Consider the following 22,930-nt stretch of genomic DNA (forward strand, 5'->3'; position numbering starts at 1 on the left):
AAACTTAAAAAAAACTCATAAAAAACTCTTTAGTTTTTATGTCAGTGTCTCTCCAGTCATTTTTGTTGTCTGAGAGTGGCATAGTAGATTCTTGAAGAAGGGCTTATGGAAATAATATTACCTGTTGATAATAGATTGTTTGTGATTTGTAATGATACATGAAAATCATTTGGCTGGATATTAAAATACTTGGTTCATATTTCCTTTCCTTCAGTATCTTAAATATGTTTTGCCATTGTTTTTGGAGTAAAGCATATCCCACTTTCTGAGCTCTGGCTGTCTTTTCCCTAACTTTTTTTTAAAGTTATTTATTTTGAGAGGGTGGGGGGAGGAGGGGCAGAGAATGAGAAAGAGAGAGAATCCCAAGCAGGCTCTGTACTGTCTGTGTAGAGCCTGACACAGGGCTCAAACCCACGAACTGTGAGATCATGACCTGAGCCCTGAAATCAAGAGTTGGATGCTTCAACTGAACCACTCAGGTGCCCCTTCCCTCATTTTTATGCAGATCTTCTATTCCTTAGCTTCTGTAATCCCTGGTATCCTCAGTTTGGATCCTAGGTCCAACACTTTCTCCTCAGTGTGGAGCTCTTCCTGGCAAGGAAACATTGGCTTATTAGTTTTGAAAGTTCACATAGGGTCCAGGCTGCTCCAGCCTTTTCCATATCTTACCTCTGGATTCTTAGAATCCTCTGGAATCACCATTGAGTGTACAAAAACTCTGTCACGTTCAGCTGCTGTTCTCAAATTGGTCCGTTAGGCTTTGCAGGGAGTATCTGTTCTTAGGACCAGCAAATCTCCCCACCTCATACATACACACACATCTGTCCCTACCTGTTCATGTTTTGGAAATCATGAAAATACTTTCACTTAGTTTTGTCATAGATGTCTGTGGATTTTTAATTTTGTTATACAGTTGTTCTATTTGTTTTTATGGGAGAATGAGAGATTCAAAGACTATTCTGTCAACATCTTCCTCAGTATCATTTTAACTAATTGTGTAGTTTTAGCTTTGTATACGGTATACACAGATGCCAAATGGTGAAAGTGATTGAGGGTGGTTGATTCACCTTTCCTGTTACTGCCTTAGAACACCTAGCAGCAGCAGTGTTGCAGCCGCTCTTCTGTCTCCTAGGGAGGAACTGCCTTGCTGCAGAAGCTGGGTAAGAATTCCCCCGCTTACTGGACGATAATCAGCTTCTGTGGCTGAGAGCAATGCAGTTTCTGCTCTGCTGGTTTACTGTTTAGGTCAAAAATAGTAGCATATCATTATAGGTGATACAGGATTTTAGGGACTGTTGAGGGAACTTCAGTGGTTATTTTCTTTATTTTTAACTATTTTTTTCCTTAAGGTCAGATTTTACCAAGAAAAATGCTTTCTTAATTCTAAACAAACCTACACACACACACGCGTGCGCGCATATGCGCACACACAAACTTTTGGAAAATAATTTACTCAGATGTTAGAGACCTGGAAACCATCACTGTGTGTTTTTTTTTTTTTTTTTTTTTTTTTTTTTAATTATTTTATCACTACACCAACATGGGGCTCCAACTCAAAACCTCAAGATCAAGAGTCGTATGCTCACCAACTGAACCAGCCAGGTACCCCCATCATTGGCATTATTAATGTATTATGTCCCTTCTTAGGACTAATTATCAAGAAAAAAATCAATGTTGTATCAAAATTTTTTTTTTTAATTTTTTTTTTAACGTTTATTTATTTTCGAGACAGAGAGAGACAGAACGTGAACAGGGGAGGGGCAGAGAGAGAGGGAGACACAGAATCTGAAACAGGCTCCGGGCTTTGAGCTGTCAGCACAGAGCCTGACGCGGGGCTCGAACTCACAGACCGTGAGATCATGACCTGAGCCGAAGTCGGACGCTTAACCGACTGAGCCACCCAGGCGCCCCGTATCAAATTTTTTTAAAGGGAATTTGAGCGGTGCCTGGGTGGCTCAGTTGGTTGAGCATCTGACTTTGGCTCGGGTCAGGATCTCGCAGTTTGTGAGTTCGAGCCCTGCATCAGGGCTCTGTGCTGACAGCTCAGAACATGGAGCCTGTTTTGGATTCTGTGTCTCCCTCTCTCTGCCCCTTCCCTGCTCATGCTCTGTCTCTCAAAAATGAATAAACGTTAAAAAAAATTTTTTTGAAAAAAATAAAGAATTTGAAAATTTCACTCTGAAAAACTGTCCCAACTGTTTAACATATGTTTGCTTTTGACTTCTTTTTAAAGTGTTTATTTATTCTTGGGAGAGAGAGAGCGTCTGGGGAATGTCAGAGAGGGAGGAATGTCAGAGAGGAATCCGAAGCAGGCTCCAGGCTCTGAGCTGTCAGCACAAAGCCCAACATGGGACTCGAACTTGTGAACTGCGAGATCATGACCTGAGCCAAAGTCGGATGCTTAACTGACTGAGCCACCCAGGCGCCCCAGCCACAAAGTATTTTTAGATTCTATCTTCCATGGCTGAAAATGGTCCATTTCTTTCTTACTACTGTTGCAGAAAATTAAAATCTGGGAGTCAAGAATAATGCTTCTTTCCTTTATACCTCATTTCTCCTTTCTTCACCGGGTCCCCCAGTTTCATCTGACAGTAGTTCTTGAATTCATTTATGGCTTAGCCCCCTACTTACTTTTCCAACTTCATCTTATTATACTTTCCTGTCATTTCTGTACACTCTTCCATATCTGCCATGTTTCCTCACACCACAGGGCTCTTGAACTTGTAATCTTCCTTGCCTAGCAACTCCTACTTATCTTTCAGATAAAAGTCTAGAGCACCACTCTCAGGGAATTCTTCCTTGCTCCAAACTAGGTCAGATTGTCCTTTTTTTTTTTTTTTTTAACAGATAAACGGTTTTTATATTCCTCCTCCTTTTTTATTCCTCCTCCTCCGCCTCCTCTGCCTCTGCCTCCTCCTCCTCCTCCTCCTCCTCCTCATCTTCTTCCACCTTTTCCCGGCAACTTTAGCAGGACCCTTTGTGCTATCAAACTTTCCTTGGGACTTATAGTCAGCGACATCCTTCTTCTCTACTTCTCCTTCAGTTTTGCTGCCTTATTGTTGTAAGGCTACTTTTCACTGTCACTTAAGTTATTCCCCATTTCACCCAGCTTCTTTGCTGTGTCTCCAATGGAGATACCAGGGTTTGTAGATTTGATCTTGGGGCAGAATTCTGAACAGAACAGGAAGAATCCAGACGGCCTTTGGGGGCATTAGGGTCCTTCTTCTTGCCTCCCTTAGCTGGTCCATAATTCTTCATTTTCCAATAATAGTGCATTTCATCTGCCTTTGCCATTTCATCAACTTTAGACTTTTCTTTCCCAGACGTTATCTTCCACCTCTCAGAGCACTTCTTGGAAAATTCTGCAAAATTGACAGGGACCTCTGGGTTTTTCTTCTTAGGTTCCTCTCTGCATGTCTGCACAAAGAAGGCATAAGCAGACATCTTGCTCTTTGGTTTCTTGTGATCACCTTTAGCCATCCTGACTTTACAACATTTATCTTGCTGATTGACAGGCTCCCCATCAAACAGTGGCCATGTGAGGGCAGAGACCTCTGTTCTCTTCTCTGCTGTTTCCCCAGTATAGGATTGCCCTCTTATAAATGCTCTTTGCCTCTTATACCCGTGCATCGATTACGGTTGTTGGCTAAATTTGTGTGTCTCATAATTTGATTAACTTCCATCTCCCCTACCAGAGTATAAAGACCATGAGGACAGAGGCAGTCTTATTTTTGTTTGCAATTTTATCCCTGGTGTCTGACATTTCGTAGGTTATAAAGTATTAGTTGAATGCATAGAGGGTGATTGGCACTGCCTTGGTGAGGCCACTGATACATCTTTTGAATTCTACAACAGCCTGCTACCTAGGTCTCTAGCTTTTGTCTTTCTGTTTTGCCATTTTCTAATACATTCTATACATTATAATCAGAGTGTTCCTTCTATAATGCAAATATGTTCATGATAATCTGAATATGTTCATGATAATCCTGTTTACAATCATTCAGTTGTTTCATATTGTTCTCAGGATATAATTCATATTCCTTTCCAGCCTCATCTCTCATCATTTTTCCCTTTACACACTATGCTTTATCAATACTCAAATATTGTAGATCCTCAAGACACCCTGTTCATGTATGAAGTTTTTTTTGCCCAAAACTCCCTAGCCTCCTGCTCTCCTTCTACCTGACTACTGGTTCCTTATTATCTGTCAGGTCTCAGCTTCAGTGCTGCCTTACCCTTAAACAAAATTAAGTTAGGCTTCCCTTGTAAGTATTCCTATAGCAGCCTGCACCCGGTCATAGTATATATCATCATACTGTACTGAAAATGCCTGTCAGCTTGTCTATCCCAGGGCTATTGCTTCGTGATTGTTCCAGAATCTGGTGCACACCAAGTATGTGAATTCATTCATGAATACTTAAGACTTGGTTACTAAGGTTTAGATGTGGACTGTTACAAACTTTTTAATTTTAATAGTGGCTAGAATTCTAGGAAATATGTTTATAATAGTAGGAAAATTATTTTCAGTACAAATGAAAGGTAATATATAAATCGCATAAAGAAGGCTCAACTTCACTAAATACTATAGAAATGTAAATTAAAACATTGGGAAATCATTTTTGCCTAAATGATTAGATTTACAAAGATGGTAATGATTCACAATACACAGGGTAGGCAGGTTATGATGAAGTAAAGACTCATAAAGGTTGAAGAGTAAATGGGCACAACCTCTTTTTATAATACACTTTTACAATAGCTATTAAAGTGTTAAATGTTTATAATTTTAAATATTATTTATTTATTTTTAGTGGGGTGATGGGGAGAGGGGTAGAAGGAAAGAGGGAGAGATTCTTAAGCAGCCTCCATGCTCAGCATGGAACCTGATGCAGGGCTTAGTCCCATGACCCTGGGATCATGACCTGAGCTGAAATTGAGTCAGACATGCAACCGACTGAGCCACTCAGGTGCACCAAATGTTTATAATTTTTGGCCCCAAAATTCAACTTCTAGATATGTTTCCTACTGAAATACACATATACTGAGTGGTCCAGAGGTGTAAGTACAAAGTACTTATAGTATAGTATAGTATAGTACTTGTAGTATTATGAAAGATGAAAACTTGGATATGACCCAAACATCAGTAGGATATTGCTAAAATATATGACACTGCATCCATATGAAGAAATCATATCCAGTTTTTAAAAATTAAGTAGAGTTATATCTATAGATGTAGAAAAATGGCTAAGGTAGTAAATTTATAAAGTATTTCATTGTTTTGAAACACTACATATATGTATATAGTATGATCCCATTTTTATAAGTAAATATATAATATTATAGTATATGCCGTTATGTGTGGGTTGTGGGTCTTGTATGTTTTTTTAAAACAATATCTGGAGGAATATTCACCAAATGGTTAGTCAATTATTATGAGGCTTATATTAAGGGAAGCTTTTACATTTTATATTAAATATTTAGTTTCTGTAATATTTGGTCTTTTTGAACAATAAGCATGCATCATGTAATTACCAGAAAATAAGATTGGGGCACCTGGCTGGCTCAGTCAGTGGAGCATCTGATTCTTGATCTTGGGGTTGTGAGTTCAAGCCCTACACTGGGTGTAGAGATTATTTAAAAAAAATTTTTTTTTTTTAAAGTAACAAAAAAAGAGTACAGACTGTGTGGTGTTATGGTGCTATCAATTGCAAGTGTGAGTTGTACACTTACTTTTTCTCTTTTGTCAAATAGAATGCCCAGTGTTTACATGGGGACATAGCACAGTCACAAAGAGAAATTACCCTGAAAGGCTTCAGAGAAGGTAGTTTTAAAGTTTTGGTGGCAACCAATGTGGCTGCCCGTGGTTTGGACATACCTGAGGTGGACCTGGTGATTCAAAGTTCTCCTCCCCAGGTAAGAAATGAGATTTTATTTAGGGAATAGAAGAACAACTGTATAAATTGCCATTTTACTTATTTACAAGATGTTGCCTGGGATATGCAAAATATGTTATCTGTTCTTCCTCTTAGCCATTTTTTTTTTTTATTAATGCAGTGTTAAATTAGTCAGAATCTGATGCCTTAGCAAATGATTAACTTTCCTTTTTGGATTTAAAGCGTGGAATCATGCAAAGGAATTATAAAAAGTTGTCATATGAAGAGCCCTGGGATTAGGTGGATTAAAAAAAATCCTATTTCTTTTATCCAAAAATTCAGCATAAAAGTTCTTTGGAATGTTGAAAGAGCAAGAAGATTGAAATAATATATTTATTGGTGGTAGTAGTTTTGTTATTATTAGCATTATTTTTTGAATGTTGGAATGACTGTGTTTACTTGCCAGATTTTTTTTTTAATTTTTTTTTCAACGTTTTTTATTTATTTTTGGGACGAGAGAGACAGAGCATGAACGGGGGAGGGGCAGAGAGAGAGGGAGACACAGAATCGGAAACAGGCTCCAGGCTCCGAGCCATCAGCCCAGAGCCTGACGCAGGGCTCGAACTCACAGACTGCGAGATCATGACCTGGCTGAAGTCGGACACTTAACCGACTGCGCCACCCAGGTGCCCCTACTTGCCAGATTTTTTTAAGAAGTATTAAAAAATGCCTCTTTTATTTTTAGGATGTTGAGTCCTATATTCATCGTTCTGGACGCACAGGTAGAGCTGGCCGGACAGGGATTTGCATATGTTTTTATCAACCAAGAGAAAGAGGTCAACTACGATATGTGGAACAAAAAGCAGTAAGTAGAGTTAAATTATTTCAGGCTTATTATCTAAACGGTGCCTTAGAGCTCTTTTTATATTTGTTCTCACAAATAGATCCTTATAACTATTTTCTCAGTTTAAGCTGCATTTGGATGTGAAGCATGTGGAGAGCTAAATTTATATGAGCTGCAAGACTTTGTTTTGATACAGCTTTTATTGTGAAGACAGAAGAGCTGACTTTCTCATTTTTCCCTTGAATTTCTCCCTTGATTCTAAAATCAGAAGCACATTGTGATTTCAGTATCTCATAGTCCAGCATTGTGAAGGGGTGACTGTGACATAGTCTTGGTGTATTTATAAGATTATATTGAATAATAGTACAACGGCCAGTTTCTATAAGAAATTATGTACATTTTTTTGTGGCCTGTATTGTTTTGTGGCATTTTACATTTTTTCCTATTTTTATGATGTGTGTTTTTTGTTTTTCTTTCTTTTTTTTTTTTTTTTTTTACATTTATTTATTTTTGAGAGACAGAGCACCAGTGGGGGAGGGGCAGAGAGAAAATGAGACACAGAATCCGAAGCAGTCTCCAGGCTCCGAGCTGTCAGCACAGAGCCCGACATGGGACTCGAACTCACAAACTGTGAGATCATGACCTGAACCCAAGTGGGATGCTTAACCGACTGAGCCACCCAGGCACCCCTTTGATGTGTGTTTTTTAAACACTATTTCATCTACTTTGTAAAATGAGATAGGGTAATAAGAAAAAAAAGTTGATAGACATAAACAGCATCTTTTTTCCTCTTTTAGAATCAGCTTTATTTTGTAAGTGAAATTTCATGATTGTAACTAAGGGCAATTAAATTTTTTTTCTCTTTCTAGAATTTGTAATTGATGATTTATTAGAAAAAAAGCAGGTCTTTTGATCTACTGGGGCTTGGAAATCTTTAAGTCCAAGAAATGGAAATTCAACAAACTATATTAATTTAGGAATTAATTGTAAAGACTTCCATTTTTCTTTAATGTAATTCTTTCATTTTCAGGGAATTACTTTTAAACGTGTAGGTGTTCCTTCTACAATGGATTTAGTTAAATCTAAAAGCATGGATGCCATCAGGTATGCTTTCTGACCTTGCTGAATAAGTTTTTCTTTTGTATTAGGCTATTCATCTTTAAGCTCTCCTAGTTCAAATATCAGAAAACTTAATCACCAGTTTTACCAGCAGACTTTTAGTTATATTAAAATACGAAAACGTTGCTCTTTCTTTTCCCATTCATTCTCTTATCTTTAATTTTTTACATTTGTCTTGACCAAGAAAATGTACTATTTTTAAACCATAGGTCTCTGGCTTCCGTTTCTTATGCTGCTGTTGATTTTTTCCGACCATCAGCTCAGAGATTGATTGAAGAGAAAGGGGCAGTTGATGCATTGGCTGCAGCATTAGCCCACATCTCTGGTGCATCAAGTTTTGAACCACGATCTTTGATCACCTCTGATAAGGTAGAAATCTATGAGAAAATTATGTGATTGAGATGATAAGGTAGAAATCTATGAGAAAATTATGTGATTGAGAAAAGATTAAAATTGAACCATAGATAATTCATCTATCTGGAGAGAAAACCATGAAACCTTTATTTTGCCAGTACTGTGTTAACTGAAACTTACATACCAGAATCTATTCTTTATTTTGTAAGTTGCCATGGAACCATGCAAATCAAAGCATAGACGCTATGCAGTTCACACAGTACCACGCAAAGGAAGGATTGCCTGTATATGTGGAGGGGTGTGTGCATGGTGTGACACTACTGATCTAGTTCCCTGCTAGATCAGTGTCAGATGTCAAAACAAATCACATCAGAGCTATTGGTTGCAAGTAGTTAAAAGGTACTCACCATGGTATAAGTGAGGAGAGTCCCTGGATGACCGGACCCATCCATAAGAGAGCACTCTGATGTCTGGGTGGAGAGAGAAAGATTGAGAGAAGGAGTTGGTGGGAGAGGGGAACAAAAAGAGCAGGGCAGATAAAGTTACTTGGGACTATTTGGTGGTGTAGGATAAATGAGTACATCTGGTGTGTCTGAGGCTTTCCATCTGGCAAGTGTTAATGGTTTAGCCAAATGTCATTTTGCTGGGAGTGACTTCATGTGTCCATCTCCCCCCACCAGCACACTGTGTATTTCTAAAAAACATCGGGATTTGGGGCACCTGAGTGACTCAGTCGGTTGAGTGTCTGACTGTTGATCTAGGCTCAAGTCATGATATCACAGTTCATAAGTTGGAGCCCCACAGTTTGTTAGTTCAAGCCCCACATAGCACCCTGCACTGACAGCATGGAGCCTACTTGGGATTCTCTCTCTCCCTCTCTGTCTGCCTTTCCCCTGCTCACTTGCTCTTGTTCTCTCTAAATAAATGAACATTTTTAAAAAACCATCTGGATCCAATTCAAGTTCATATGTTACATTTGGTGTTAATGTTTCTCTTTTAATCTGGAACTATTTTCCCATCATTTTTATTTTTATTTTTTTAAAGAGTATAGATTAGTTGTCTAGATCAGAGTCTAAAACTTCTCACCTGGATTTTTCTGGTTTTCTCTTTTTCATACATCATGTAACTTTTGTCTTTATTCAGCTTTTCCTGTAAACTGGAAGTAACGTCAAAGCATGATTTTATATTCAGGTTAGATAGTTTTGGCCAAAGCACCCTGTGGGTGATATTATATATATATGTATTATATATTATATATTATATTGTATATAGTATATATATGTGTTTTATACTACATTACATCAGGAGGCATATGATGTCAGATTGTTCCAGTACTAAAATTGCTTAGTTTGATCACTTGTTTACAGTGGAAACTGCCATGTATTCCCTTTGTGAAGGTATCTTACTCTCTGTAGTTGGGGTTTTGTTTTTTGTGTGTGTGTTTTGTTTTGTTTTTTATTTGAGAGAGACAGAGAGAGTGTGAGTTGGGGAGGGGCAAAGAGAGAGAGTCCCAAGCAGGCTCCAGTGTCAGCACAGAGCCTGATGCAGGGATCGAACTCACAAAACTGAGATCATGACCTGAGCCAAAATCAAGAGTCAGTTGCTTAACCCACTGAGCCACCTGGCCACCCTGCCACCAAATATTTCTTAGGAAATTACTTAAGCCATAGTTTTTAGGAAAATGTTGATAGACTTTTAGGCTAAGAAGTACCTAAGAGATCATTTATTCCCAGCCCTTATCTAATAAAGGAATCCCTCTTTGGCAGATGGGTCATCTAATTTCTTTTTTTTTTTTTTTTTTTTTTTAATTTTTTTTTTCAACTTTTTATTTATTTTTGGGACAGAGAGAGACAGAGCATGAACGGGGGAGGGACAGAGAGAGAGGGAGACACAGAACGGAAACAGGCTCCAGGCTCCGAGCCATCAGCCCAGAGCCTGACGCGGGGCTCGAACTCACGGACCGTGAGATCGTGACCTGGCTGAAGTCGGACGCTTAACCGACTGCGCCACCCAGGCGCCCCAAGGGTCATCTAATTTCTGATTAAATATCTTATAAACAATGTTAGTGGGTTTGAAATTTTTTTATAGTTTAAACCAAAATCCAGAGTCTTTACCACAAATGCACTACAGGGTCTTCCCCTTTGTACCTCTTTGACCTCATCTCTTTTTTTTTTAATGTTTATTTATTTTTGAGACAGAGAGAGACAGAGCATGAGCAGGGGAGGGGCAGAGAGAAAGGGAGATACAGAATCTGAAACAGGCTCCAGGCTCCGAGCCGTCAGCACAGAGCCCGATGCGGGGCTCGAACTCACGAACTGTGAGATCATGACCTGAGCTGAAGTCGGATGCTTAACCGACTGAGCCACCCAGGTGCCCCATGACCTCATCTCTTACCATTCTCCCCTTGTTTCAGCTACCCTAACCTACTTGTTACTCAAACATAAACCTACTTTCACATAAGACCTTTGCACTTACTTGTACTGTTTCATATGTTCTTTCTTTTTACCACGTGGGTTCCTCCTGCAGTTTATTTAGGTCTCTCTTCATAGATCACTGTATTATAGAGGTCTTTCCTGATCACCCTGTCTAAAATAGTTTACCTTTCCCTTTACTCTCGATTCCCTTGTCTTGCTTTATTTTTCTTCATGATGCTTACTACTATCTAGTGTTTATGTTTGCTTATTTATTTACTGTCTACCTCACCTCATCACCACCACTCCTATTCCCAACACTAGAATATAACCTTCATGAGAGAAAGGACTATTTACTGCTAAATCTTGAGCACCTACTATGTCTCTGGCACATACATAGGGGACACTCAGTGGATATTTGTTAGATAGGTGAGAGGATCCTGGCTGGCTCAGTCAGTAGAGTATGCAACCCTTGATCTCAGGGTTGTGAGTTCAAGTTGCATGTTGGGCATAGAGCTTACTTAAAAAAAGTAGATGAATCCCTCCCTATATATTCTTCATGCTGATCCTTTTGCTGTCCAGTGAAGTTTTACAGAACAAGTAATCTTTGCATATGTAATAGTCCTTCAGAAGTTTAGAGATTTATGTCTTCTTGTTTTTCCACTCCAAGCTTTGACTCTTTCAGCATTTCCTTAATTCTTTACAACTTTTTCTCTGGTGCTCTAGGTTTTTTGTTTTGTTTTTTTTTAACATTTATTCATTTTTGATACTGAGAGAGACGAGCATAAGTGGAGGGGTGGGCAGAGAGAGAGGGAGACATAGAATCCAAAGCAGGCTCCAGGCTCCGAGCTATCAGCACAAGGCCCGACGTGGGGCTCGAACTCACGGAGTGTGAGATCATGACTTGAGCTGAAGTCAGACGCTTAACTGACTGAGCCACCCAGGTGCCCCTCTGGTGCTCTAGTTTAATTATTTCTTACAGCATGAGTCTTTACAGCAACACAAAGAAGAATTGTTCTTTCAAAGATCTGTAAGCATTAGTCTTCTATTAATACGGTTTTAAAGAAGTTATTTTTTTTTAGCAGCCATGTTATACTGATGTCTCATGAAAAATGTAGTTAAGTCATGAAGTTAGAACTTCATTGTCCTACTTTTGCTGCCTTTTTCCCAAAGATGATGTGACTTTTAATTTTTAAGGGGTTTGTGACCATGACTCTGGAAAGCCCAGAAGAAATACAAGATGTCAGTTGTGCTTGGAAAGAACTTAACAGAAAGCTGAGTAGTAATGCTGTCTCCCAAATTACCAGAATGTGCCTCCTAAAAGGAAATATGGTAGGTTTTTCTAGACAAATAAAAAGCTTTTTAATCAACTACTATAAATGTTTCTAAAGCCCAGTAGATTTTCTTTTCTTTTTTAAAAGGCTAATAGGGTGCATAATATGGTTTTCTCTGTGTGATGGTTTGTTTCTAGTTGTAAATTTGGGGAGTTTTATAAATAACTTACTTCTCTAGAAAGCTGTAAGTCATTCTGCTTAGTTTGTCTAATAACCAAGTTATCTAAGTTTCTGCTTTTGTGCACATATTATCTGTGGTTGTATGTGTTTTACTCTATGACTAAGTAACTTATAATTTCAACAGCTGAACAGCTCTGTTATTTAGAGAATATGCAGTGTTGACTTTTAAGTGGCCTGCTTTGGTTGTTAATGAGGATAACGAAGTAAAGTAAGAATTTTAATACATTTTTGAAACAGCAAAGTTAAAACTTATCTCTAATCTTACTGACTGTTTCTTCTAATGGTTTTGAGGAAAGATGTTATATTTATTCATCCAACTTTGCTACATAGGTTTATTCTAGCCTAGAATTTATTAACTTTATTATTTATTGGAAATAATCATTTCTCTCAAAGTTTAATATTACCATTAAAAAAAGTTTTGTGGCAAATCTGAGACAAATAAACGCATTCAGAAAAAATATGAAGGGCATGGAAAATCTAACAAAATCTTTAGGCCAGGCTAGTTGCTGTACTTGAGAATTAAATTAACTTTCAGTTTATTGACAACCAGTACCAAAGAAGAAGCATCTTGGGTTATATCATTCCCATTATCCGATAAATACTGCATCTCTTCAGGATAGAAATTTTCCAGCACTAAATTTTCCAAAGAATTTATTACATGGATCATTTTACAGTGGACATGGAACAACATTAAAGTGTCTACAAGAACTTTTCTAGAGAGTACTCTATATTTTTAGTAGTAGATTCCTGGTAGATATTTTTTTTACTTTTCAGATTTAGAAAATATAATAAGCAGCCACTCTCATGCATTATTTATATGTTAGTTGTTTTAATCTTATAAGCATTCATGGGACACACCCTATCTTTTCTTTCTTTTTTTTTTAGCTGTAAGATTACCAGCAAGTACTAGTGTATTAGTAAAAATTCAACTCATCTGCATCTAAATAAAATTTTTTTCATTTTGCTTTTAGGGTGTTTGCTTTGACGTTCCTACAACTGAGTCAGAAAGGTTACAGGTACTTTAAAAATTTTATCTGTTAAATAGTTGAATATTTAACCATTTAAAATAGTAATTTAAAAGAAGTCATTTAAAAGAAGTCACAATATCATTATGATGCCTAAGTCAATTAATTTTCCTTTATAGAATATATCTAGGCTATATCATAATTTAAAACATTTATTATAATTTCAAATATAAAAAATAGAATTGCATAATAAATATTCATGTACCCATCACCCAGCTGCAGTTGTGATCAGCTCACAGCTGGTTTGTTTCATGTCACTTCCATCCATTTTCCTACTCTCCTGTATGTATGCTTTTGAGAGAAATTGTAGGTATTCTGTCATTTCAACCATAAATATTTCCATATATCTACTAGGGATACTTTTTAAAAACATAATCATAATGCCATAGTTCAAATACCTAAAATAATAATTCCTTAATATCATCTAATTTTGTGTTTAAATTTTCCCTATTGTCTCCTAAATATTTTTTATTTTTTTGTCTCCTGAATATCTTAGAATATAAGACCCATACATTGTAATTTGATGTTTCTTAAGTCTCTTTTAATCTGCAGTTTCTTGCTCCTTTCTTTGTCACTTTAAAAAATTTTTCTTGTATTTTATCTGTTGCAGAAAGAGATTGTCTACTAGATTCCTACACTATAGAATTTGACTATTGCACTACTGTGTATATTTATATATGTATTTGGGGGTGATTCTGTTCTTTAAGTCTTTTTAAAAATTAAGAATATATCATGAACACATTCCTTTGTCAACTATACAGTTATTTTTTAACAGCTCCCTGCATTTGGCCATGTGGGTGGTCAACTTTTCTTTTCTTTTGTTTTTTAAAAATTTTTAAGTAGGCTCCATGCCCAACGTGGGGCTTGAACTCATGAAGCTGAGATCAAGAGTCGTGTGCTCTACTGACTGAGCCAGCCAGGCACCCCTGGTCAACTTTTGTTAATGTTCTGTTTTCTGACATTTAGGTTATTTCCAGTAATACACTGTTATAAACAGGATAGCCATGAATGATGGTGTAGCTAGCTCCATTTCTTTGGTTTTTGGGTGTTTTTTTGTATCCAGATCTGTTTATTAGGATAGTTTCCCACTCATGCTAATTCAGGGTGCTTTTACTGCCGTTGCTGTCTGAAGGAGCATCCTTCTGTAAGCCTTGCTTTTCTTCCTATTGGCTGGCACAGGACGGTGGAGCAGCCCACAGACAACACCACTGTTTGTGTGTGGTTGAAGATGGTGGTGATCTTGTAGCACCCAGGCTACCTCATATCCATGAAGTAGGAGTTGGGGCCCCGCACCAGGCGCTTCTTTTTGCCCTTCCTCTTCTCTTCTGGGGACGGGTACGGAAGGTCCTTCACAAAGGGCTTGTTCTTGTGGGCAAGTTGTCATCGCTATAAAGGGGTAGCATAGCTAACTCTTTATGCATTGCCATGTTTATCTCTTCAAGATGAATTTTTTTTTAAATGTTTATTTTTTTGAGAGAGAGAGCAGGGAAGGGGCAGAGATAGAGAGGGAAAGAGAGACAATCCCAAGCAGGCTCCTTGCTGCCAGCACAGAGACCTACACAGGGCGTGAACCCACCAACTGTGAGATTATGACCTGCACTGAAACCAAGAGTTGAACACTTAACCAGCTGAGCCACCCAGGTGCCCCTACATGAATTTTTTTAAGTTTATTTATTTATTTTAAGAGAGAGAGAGAGAGAGAAAATATGCGAGTGGAGGAAAGGCAGAGGGAGAGATAGAGAATCCAAAGCAGGCTTCTAGCTGCCTGCGCAGAGCCCAGCATGGGGCTCAGACTCATGAACCGTGAGAACATGACCCAAGCTGAAATCAAGAGTCCAAGACACTTAACTGACTGAGCCACCCAGGGCCCCAAGATGAAATTTTTTTTTAATGTTTATTTACTTACTTAGAGAGGGAGAGAGAGAATCCCAAGCAGGCTCTGAGCTGTCAGCATAGAGTATGATGTGGCGCTCAGCCTCATTAACTTGTGAGATCATGACCAAAATCAAGAGTCGGACACTTAATTGACTGAGCCACCAAGGCACCCTTAAGATGAATTTTTTATTTTTATTTCTATTTTTATTTAATTAATTATTGTTTTTTACTATAATATATTGTCAGGTTAACTAACATATAGTGTACACAGTGTGCTCTTGGCTTCGGGAGTAGATTCCCATACTTTATTGCTTACGTACAACACCCAGTGCTTGTCCCAACAAGTGCCCTCCTCAATGCCCATCACCCATTTTCCCCCCCCTCCCCCCCCCCGCCCCCACTCCTTGCCCTCCCTCAACCCTGTTTGCTCTCTGTATCTAAGAGTCTCTTATGGTTTGCCTCCTTCTCTGTTTGAAACTATTTTTTTCCCCTTCTCTTCCCCCGCCATGGTCCTCTGTTAAGTTTCTCAAATTCCACATGAATGAAACCATATGGTATAAGATGAATTTTTTAAGATGATTGCTTGGCCAGAAGGTTTGTGCATTTTTAAGGCTTTGGTCATATATTGCCACTAGTGGTATATGTGTTTGTCTCTGCTCACTCTTACCAACAGGGTATTTTAATATTTACTTTCCTTGGCAACTCATGATTACAATGAACAGTTAATGTAGCAGGATATAACATAGTGATGCTCTTAGGAGCGCTGATTTGTATATCTTGAGTTGTTTACCCTGACACCAGATTATTTCCAATGGCTGTGTATTTTTGTCCTCACCTGTGTTGACAGGTTTTAATCTTCATCACTAGCTCTCACTTCTTGCTTCTGTCAATATAACTGCTGAAAGAAATGCACTACTTGTTAATGGCCTACTTGTTTCATGCCAAGAAATCAGTGCTCTCTTTTAGAGTGTATAAACTGAGTATGAAATTATGAGCCTCAAAATGAGCCTGAGAATTTCTCCTAAGACTAAAATTTAGGAACTTTAATGGATGTACTTTGAATATGTTTTTGGTTTTGTTTTCTGGCTTTCAGTTTTGTTCCAGAAACTTTGAATTTAATGGGAAGATTAATTAGCTAATAGTTAATGGACATTAAAAAAAGAATCTCCTGTACCCAGTGTACTTGCTTATGGTTTCTATTTTGCATTTATATTAATCCTCTAAATTCCCCCAACAGGCAGAGTGGCATGATTCAGACTGGATACTTTCATTGCCAGCCAAGTTACCTGAAATTGAAGAATATTATGATGGAAACACATCTTCTAACTCCAGGCAGAGGAGTGGCTGGTCAAGTGGCCGGTCTGGCCGATCTGGCCGGTCAGGTGGTCGATCTGGTGGCCGGTCAGGTAGACAGAGTCGACAGGGGAGTCGGTCAGGAAGTCGACAAGATGGTAGAAGACGAAGTGGGAATAGAAATCGATCAAGAAGCGGGGGCCACAAACGGAGTTTTGACTGAGTATTTGATAGTTAATCTACCAGTGTGAGCTTGCCTATTTCTGCCTAATCATGTACATTATCCACCAAAAATTAGGTCATCATAGTTGAGGTATGTGTCTGCTCTTTGCAAAGAAGTTGGTCATATTTTTTTAAAAAGTGTTTCACAAGAATGGTTGTAAACAAATCTACTTATCCAGTTATACCTTTGAATAAAAAAACCTCCTTTTATTGTCTCTTTTCACTATGTGTTAAGAATTTTGTCAGTGTAATCTTCTACAGTTTCTTCTAAAACATGACAGTCAAATTAATCTTAAGATTACTTGCATTTTGAAAAATGTGGTGTATTTGTATTGAGATCATTCCTTCCATAGGCTATGTAGTAGAAAAGAAATCCCTTCTACATTAAAGGGATGTATAAACCATATATATATGGTTAGGTATATATATATACCTGGTTGGGTATATATATATATGGTTGACTGGTTAGGTATAACATTTAAATTCTAGATACAGTTAATTAAAAAGGTGTGCAAGCAGTGTACACTCAATAATTTATTCACCAGATAATGATTGAAGTCTACTATGTGCCTATCACTGTGTTGATCACTAGGGATTTGGTTGGTGAACAAGGCACAGCACTATCTTCAAGGAACTTAACAGTCTAAAGACAAACAGTTATGAATGAAATTAACATCTAAAGGCTAAGATCCTACCTGGATGGAATGTTAAGGACCTAGTTTGGGTACACCAAACCAGTCTTAGGAGTCAGAAAGGCTTACAAGCAGTGATACCCAAAAAAAGAAGCAAAGCAAAAGTATCCGTTGATCTAAGCAAGTATGTGTGAATGGCTGGAAGAAGTGTTCAGAAGGGAGAGGGTTTAGAGGCCGGGAGAACAAAATATGCAAATAACCAGAGCCAAAGAATACCATAGCAAGTCTGAGGACCTACAGTTCAGTATGGTTTGCATGTGACAGGCAGAGGGAAGGAATAAGAGAGAATGAGTTAGTATTTAACAGGGACCTTATTTTAAAGGTCTTGTGTGCATTAAGTTTAAACGTTCTCTTGAAGACTGGTGAACCATTAAAAGATTTAAGGTAAGGAATGACATAATGAGATTTGTGTTTTAGAAAAGATTATTGGCTACACTGAAGAGACTGGATCAGAGAAGGGCCAGATTGGAGGTAAGGAGACCTCTTATGATGCTGTTGGAACAATCTAAGGTAGAGGTGATGATGGTCTGCATTACTAGTAGGTAACATATTTTGATGATAAGAACTGAGGCATTTAGGAGCTTATTACTTGGCCAGAATCCCAGCTGGATCAATGTAGTGGAATGAGGATTTAAACCCAGATAAGTCTACCTTCTGAACCAGCATTCTTAACCACTGTGCTAAATAGTTGGTGGGTGACACTGAGAAACATGGATAGATTTCCAAAGTTTTTTTTTTTTTTTTTAAGTTTATTATTATTTTTTAGTAATCTCTATACCCAATGTGGGGCTTGAACTCATGACCCCAAGATTAAGAGTTATGTGCTCCTCCAATAAGCCAGCCAGGCATCCCCAAAGTTTTTAGGAAATAAAATGGTTAGGACTCAGTACTTGATTGAGTTGGAAGATGAGAGAGATGCAGAAGTATAAAACAGGTTTTTGTCACAGATAAGGTACTAGGAGGAAGAATAAGAAAAATTATGTGGGGAGGGAGGGGGGATATGATTAGTTCAATATTAGATATATTTTAATATTGAATAGCCCATGAGATCTTAAAAGAAGATGTAAGAGGAGGTTAACAGTATACAGTTGGATTTGTAAGTTTGAGGCAGAGAGAGATCTGTTCTAGAGGTGTAAAGATTTGGGAATAATAATGGTAATTGTAGTTAAGGCAGTGGAAGAGTATATCTAGTGAAAGTATAGTAAGAAAAGAGGACTAAGGAGTAAACCCAGAGGCAAACTAATGTATTCACTACATAACAGAGGAAGGCAATCGCATCACTATCAAGAAGAGGTAAGAAGAAGGCAGAAAGTCCAGAAGTACGAGGCTTTCAAAGGAACCAGAAGATGAGCCTGAGATGGCCATTGGATTTGGCAAAAAGGAGACGTTTGACGTGGGGAACACCCAGAGTAATAAAGTGTTGAAAGTAGAAACCATTGAACAGTGGGTTCAGGTGGAAATGAGAGATAAAGAAGTAGAGACGACAAATCTGTCTTCCAGAAATTTGGCTGTGAATAGAGAAGAATAAGCTAAAGCTGGAGTGAAAGAAAGGACATGAGATGACAGTTTTTTGTATGTGTGGGCTGGGGGAGGATGAAGGAAATTAGAGCATGGACTACTACTACAGGAAGGAGCCAGAAAGGAGGGAGGAATATCCCTCCTTTGATATTGATGGAGCAATACCTCTGAAGACCCAGAAGGATGAGCTTAGGCAGACAGAATTTAGCCTTAGAGGTAGAAGCACATTTTGCCAGGAGGAAAGTATGGTTATCACGTAGGTGAGTTTGCAGGTGATAAGGTAAAAATTAAGGGAGTGCCTGCCTGATGTCTTCTATTTTTTTCTGTGGTATTCTTTCATGGACATCTACTAAGGGAGAAGAGGGAAGTAGCAGGCTAGGAGATTTGAGAAAATGGGAGAAACACTGAGGTATCAACTGTAGAACAAGATAGCTTACTAGGGAAACTGAGGGTCACAGGCAGCTTTGAGGGTCCAGCTGAGATTAGAGACTTCATTTATTCTGGCAGCAAGTAGAGCACTTGAGTGACTTCCTGTAATAACATTTCAGTATTCTGTAGTAGGAATGGAGATGGCAGATACCTGCTTGATCCAGGATTGCGGTTTTGCTCTGTGAGATGAAAGGATGAAGAACTTTGGCAAAAGTGATCGGAGTAATGGTCCATGGAGTCTAGACTGCCTAGGCATTGAAGTGGAGGTAGGGTTGATAACTGGGAGAATATAGGAGCAAAGACCTGAAGGTCACTGAAAGTTCTCTAAATTTGAGATTTCAAGAGTGGAGCAGTTGGGGAGAAGACAAGTTCAGGGTTTGGTAGCAGGCCTGTTCAGGGGCAAAGGTGGTCACTTCAGATGAGATGGTCAAAGAACTGAGAATCAGCATTCTTTGGGTGTTTTCATGGACAATGAAGTCTTTAGGACTGAGGAGGGAGAGGAAGACTAAGCCAATGAATGGTAGAGTTTAAGTTACGGAACAAGAAAGTGTATAGGGTGATATTGCCACGTATCTTCAAGGGGAAAAGGGCATTTGCATGAGAGTGAAGGAGTAATAGTTTGGAAATGGTTTTGAAGAAAAGAAGAGGACATGGATACCAGGGTACGTGGGATATGAGGGAATGAGCAACGTGTGAGGGAAAGCTGCAAGAATAGTATTTTTCAGCAAACCCAGATTTCAGTTAAGCCGGGGTGTGTGGGGGGAGGACTCAGTGCTGGATTGAGAAAGGGAGAGGTTTTGATTATGGGAAATGGGGTTCCAGATAGCCATGACTCGGGGGAAAAGTGTCAGTTGGCTCTGCATATGAGTAGCTGTGAGCTCTGCATTTATACTGAAGATGAAATCGGGGCTCCATTCCTACAAAGGTGCACGAGTCCTAGTACTTTAGTCAGAGTAAGTTGTAGACCTGCAATGCCCCAGGCACCATGTTCAGGGTACAAAAGTGAGTAATGTGTGCCTGGTCTCTGCCCTCAGGAACTCAGAATCTAGTGAAATAAATGGCCACAGAAACCTAGGTCCAGGGCAATGACTAGTGCAATAATTTGAGAGCTCTGCACAAGAGCACCTAGGCCAGCCCAGGAAACGGGGGTGGGAGTTCAGAGAAAGCTTTTTGGACACGATGATTGAGAATGGATTAAGTCAGGTAAAAGGAGCAAAGTGGGAATGGACATCGAGGCAAAGGCATAGAATAGCTAATAAAACAAGGTCCAAGCATGGTGAATGAGAAATAGCTCTCATCGCTGGGCTTCTCACTTCACGGAAAGCAGTGATGAGAACAAGGTAAGGTCCTATCTCGGAAGGCTTTGTAGGCCTTGTTTTGAAACCCATTGAAGGCTTTCAGGGAAGTGAGTGAAAAAGATAAGCATGTAGGTGCATGCTAGCAGGGTGGAGGTAGATTTTAGAGGTCCACTTGCTAATGGCTGGCTTCCCTATTAGCAAGGAAGATGGGGCAGGTCCTAAAAAAGATTAATAGCTTTCCATACCTTCTAGAAGAAGGTGGGGGCAGAATTCTCCTCTTTGGGCTGCATTTAGCCCCTTATTTTTGCTCTTTCTTCATAGAGCCCAGCACCTTCATGCTTCCACCTTTTGGCTATTCAGAGCCTCCTGTTTGGTATTTGTGCCCTAGTGTGGTCACTTAACAGCTATGAATTTAATTAAATCAGTTACCCTGATCTTCAGTTTTTGAACTTGTAAATGTCTGTCTTATTAGAAATTTGAATAATGAATTCACATTTATGTGTGAATGTCTGAGAGCTTCCTCTCACATTGTTTTTGTTTCACATGTCTTGTGGGTAGTGTTTAATGTTTTTTTAAACCATATTCCTTTTTCATATTAGTAATATGCATCCATTGTTGAAAATTTGAAAAAAATAGAGGAGCAAATGGAAGAAAATAAAAACCATCCATAATTACATCACTCAGATAATTACTGCTAACATATTGTTGTGTAGACTTTTGAATCAGTGTGTGTGTGTATGTATGCATACTTTTTGAAACAGAAATTCTCCCCCCATTTTATGAAAACACGACATTATCTACATCAGAGGAAACTGGTCTGGCGGAATCAATACCCAGAACTTCACATTTCCAATCAAATGTATGTATAAGACCTATTTTTTTTCTACTTGTTGCTGAATTTTATACTGATAACTAGATTTAATGCAGTAATTTGGCTGCCTTTGACCCAAAAAGGGCCTTTGCAGGCTTCCTCTGAGAATTTTGGCCTTATGCCTATGTGTGGGTATATTACAAAGGAACTTACATATTTTATAAACCTTGACAACAGTTTTCCATTAAGGAGTGTTCTGGGCTCACTCAGTTGTTGAACATCTACGGGTAATAAAAATGTCCCTGTATAGTTTATAGCAGTATCACAGAGGTTCCTTAAGGGAGGGACTGGGCCTTCACTAAAGGTACCCCAAACTCCCACGTACAATGCTGAAATCCTAGATGTTAAGCATTTTATCAGTTGGTTGATTGCATTCATGCTTCCTCCCGCTTCTACACCTAATACCAGGATGATTGAATTGCTTTCCTGCCTGGACATAGAGCTAAAATTTATTTCAAGGGATTTCTCTGTCTTCCCCACACCCCAACATTGCCATTTTAATGGTCAATCAACTTTTAGTGTCAATCTACCATGTGCCTATGTACCAGGCGCTGTTTAAAATCTTTGGGATACAAAATAGGTAAATCAAGGTTCCTAGCTCAAAGATATCACAGAGTATAAGTTAAAGAGTTGCTGTAGATTTACATAAGTTTACCTGTTAAAAAGCTGAGACTGTGAAACATCAAGTAACAGTTTTATGTGAAACATGAAAATTTTCCATTGAACTGTCATTTTAAAATGTGCAGTAAATACAGAAATAAAACTTCTGCATTTACCTTTGTCATAAAATGATTATATTTTAAGTTGTCTTTCTAAACACCTACAAGTTTTAATGGCTGTCATTTATTGTGCTTTACGTGCCAGAAACTGCTAATCCCTTTTCATTCATTATCTTACTTAATTTTCTCAGCCCACGAGATACGTTTGTTACCCTGATTTCATGCAGGAGAAACTCAGGTTCCAATTAAGTAATGTGTGCAAAATCAGAGAAAGACCGAGCAGTGCAGGCTTTCAAAGCCAGGCATGATTTCAACGGATTTTTAAAAATTATTCCCAATTCTTTGGATCACTAGCTTCAGAGTTTAGTGACATTGTCATAGGTCATTCTATGGATGATCATGGACCACTTTCCTCAACTCCTCGAATTAGTATATTGCCCCAATTATGCAAGATTTAGAGCCCTGTATTTTTAATTAAAATTTTTTTTTACGTTTTATTTAGAGTGCAAACAGGGGCAGAGAGAGAAGGAGGTAGAGGATCCAAAGCAGTCTCTGCACTGACAGCAGTGAGCCCGACGTGGGGCTCGAACTCACGAACCCCCAGATCATCACCTGAGCCTAGGTCCCACGCTCAACTGCCTGGGCCACGCAGGTGCCCATAGAGCCCTGTATTTTCTTATAGAGGTCCATGTGGTTTGGGTGCTCTTCCTACTGGTCCCAAGGACGGTTGGGGTGCCTCTCTGTGTCTTCAGAATAACTGATACTCCTCTATCTTCCAGCAGTCTATAAAATTTCTTTATGACAAGTATCGTATATTCTCTGTTAACTGAATCCTAGCCTTGTTTCTCCTGACACCTGACACTGAATGCTTGGGGG

At 38.7% G+C, this 22,930-nt stretch overlaps 1 protein-coding gene and 2 pseudogenes across 4 annotated transcripts in view; 1 reads left to right on the forward strand and 2 right to left on the reverse strand.

Annotated features, from left to right (window-relative positions):
• The window catches only part of DDX50 (DExD-box helicase 50), a 32,784-nt gene extending 16,034 nt beyond the window's left edge, over positions 1-16,750 (forward strand). For all 4 annotated transcript variants that reach the window (XM_058696535.1, XM_058696536.1, XM_058696538.1 and 1 more), the window contains 7 exons: positions 5,749-5,910; positions 6,616-6,735; positions 7,745-7,818; positions 8,043-8,202; positions 11,796-11,930; positions 13,084-13,128; positions 16,250-16,750. In XM_058696535.1, the coding sequence (XP_058552518.1) occupies positions 5,749-5,910; positions 6,616-6,735; positions 7,745-7,818; positions 8,043-8,202; positions 11,796-11,930; positions 13,084-13,128; positions 16,250-16,528 (975 nt within the window). In that variant the 3' untranslated portion in view covers positions 16,529-16,750. The remainder of the gene's footprint in view (positions 1-5,748; positions 5,911-6,615; positions 6,736-7,744; positions 7,819-8,042; positions 8,203-11,795; positions 11,931-13,083; positions 13,129-16,249) is intronic.
• On the reverse strand, positions 2,878-3,483 carry LOC131492759 (high mobility group protein B3-like; annotated as a pseudogene).
• On the reverse strand, positions 14,248-15,952 carry LOC131493645 (small ribosomal subunit protein eS27-like; annotated as a pseudogene).
• Positions 16,751-22,930: the final 6,180 nt, after the last annotated feature.

Source organism: Neofelis nebulosa, chromosome 13 (assembly GCF_028018385.1).
Source record: "Neofelis nebulosa isolate mNeoNeb1 chromosome 13, mNeoNeb1.pri, whole genome shotgun sequence".
Lineage (NCBI taxonomy): Eukaryota > Metazoa > Chordata > Mammalia > Carnivora > Felidae > Neofelis > Neofelis nebulosa.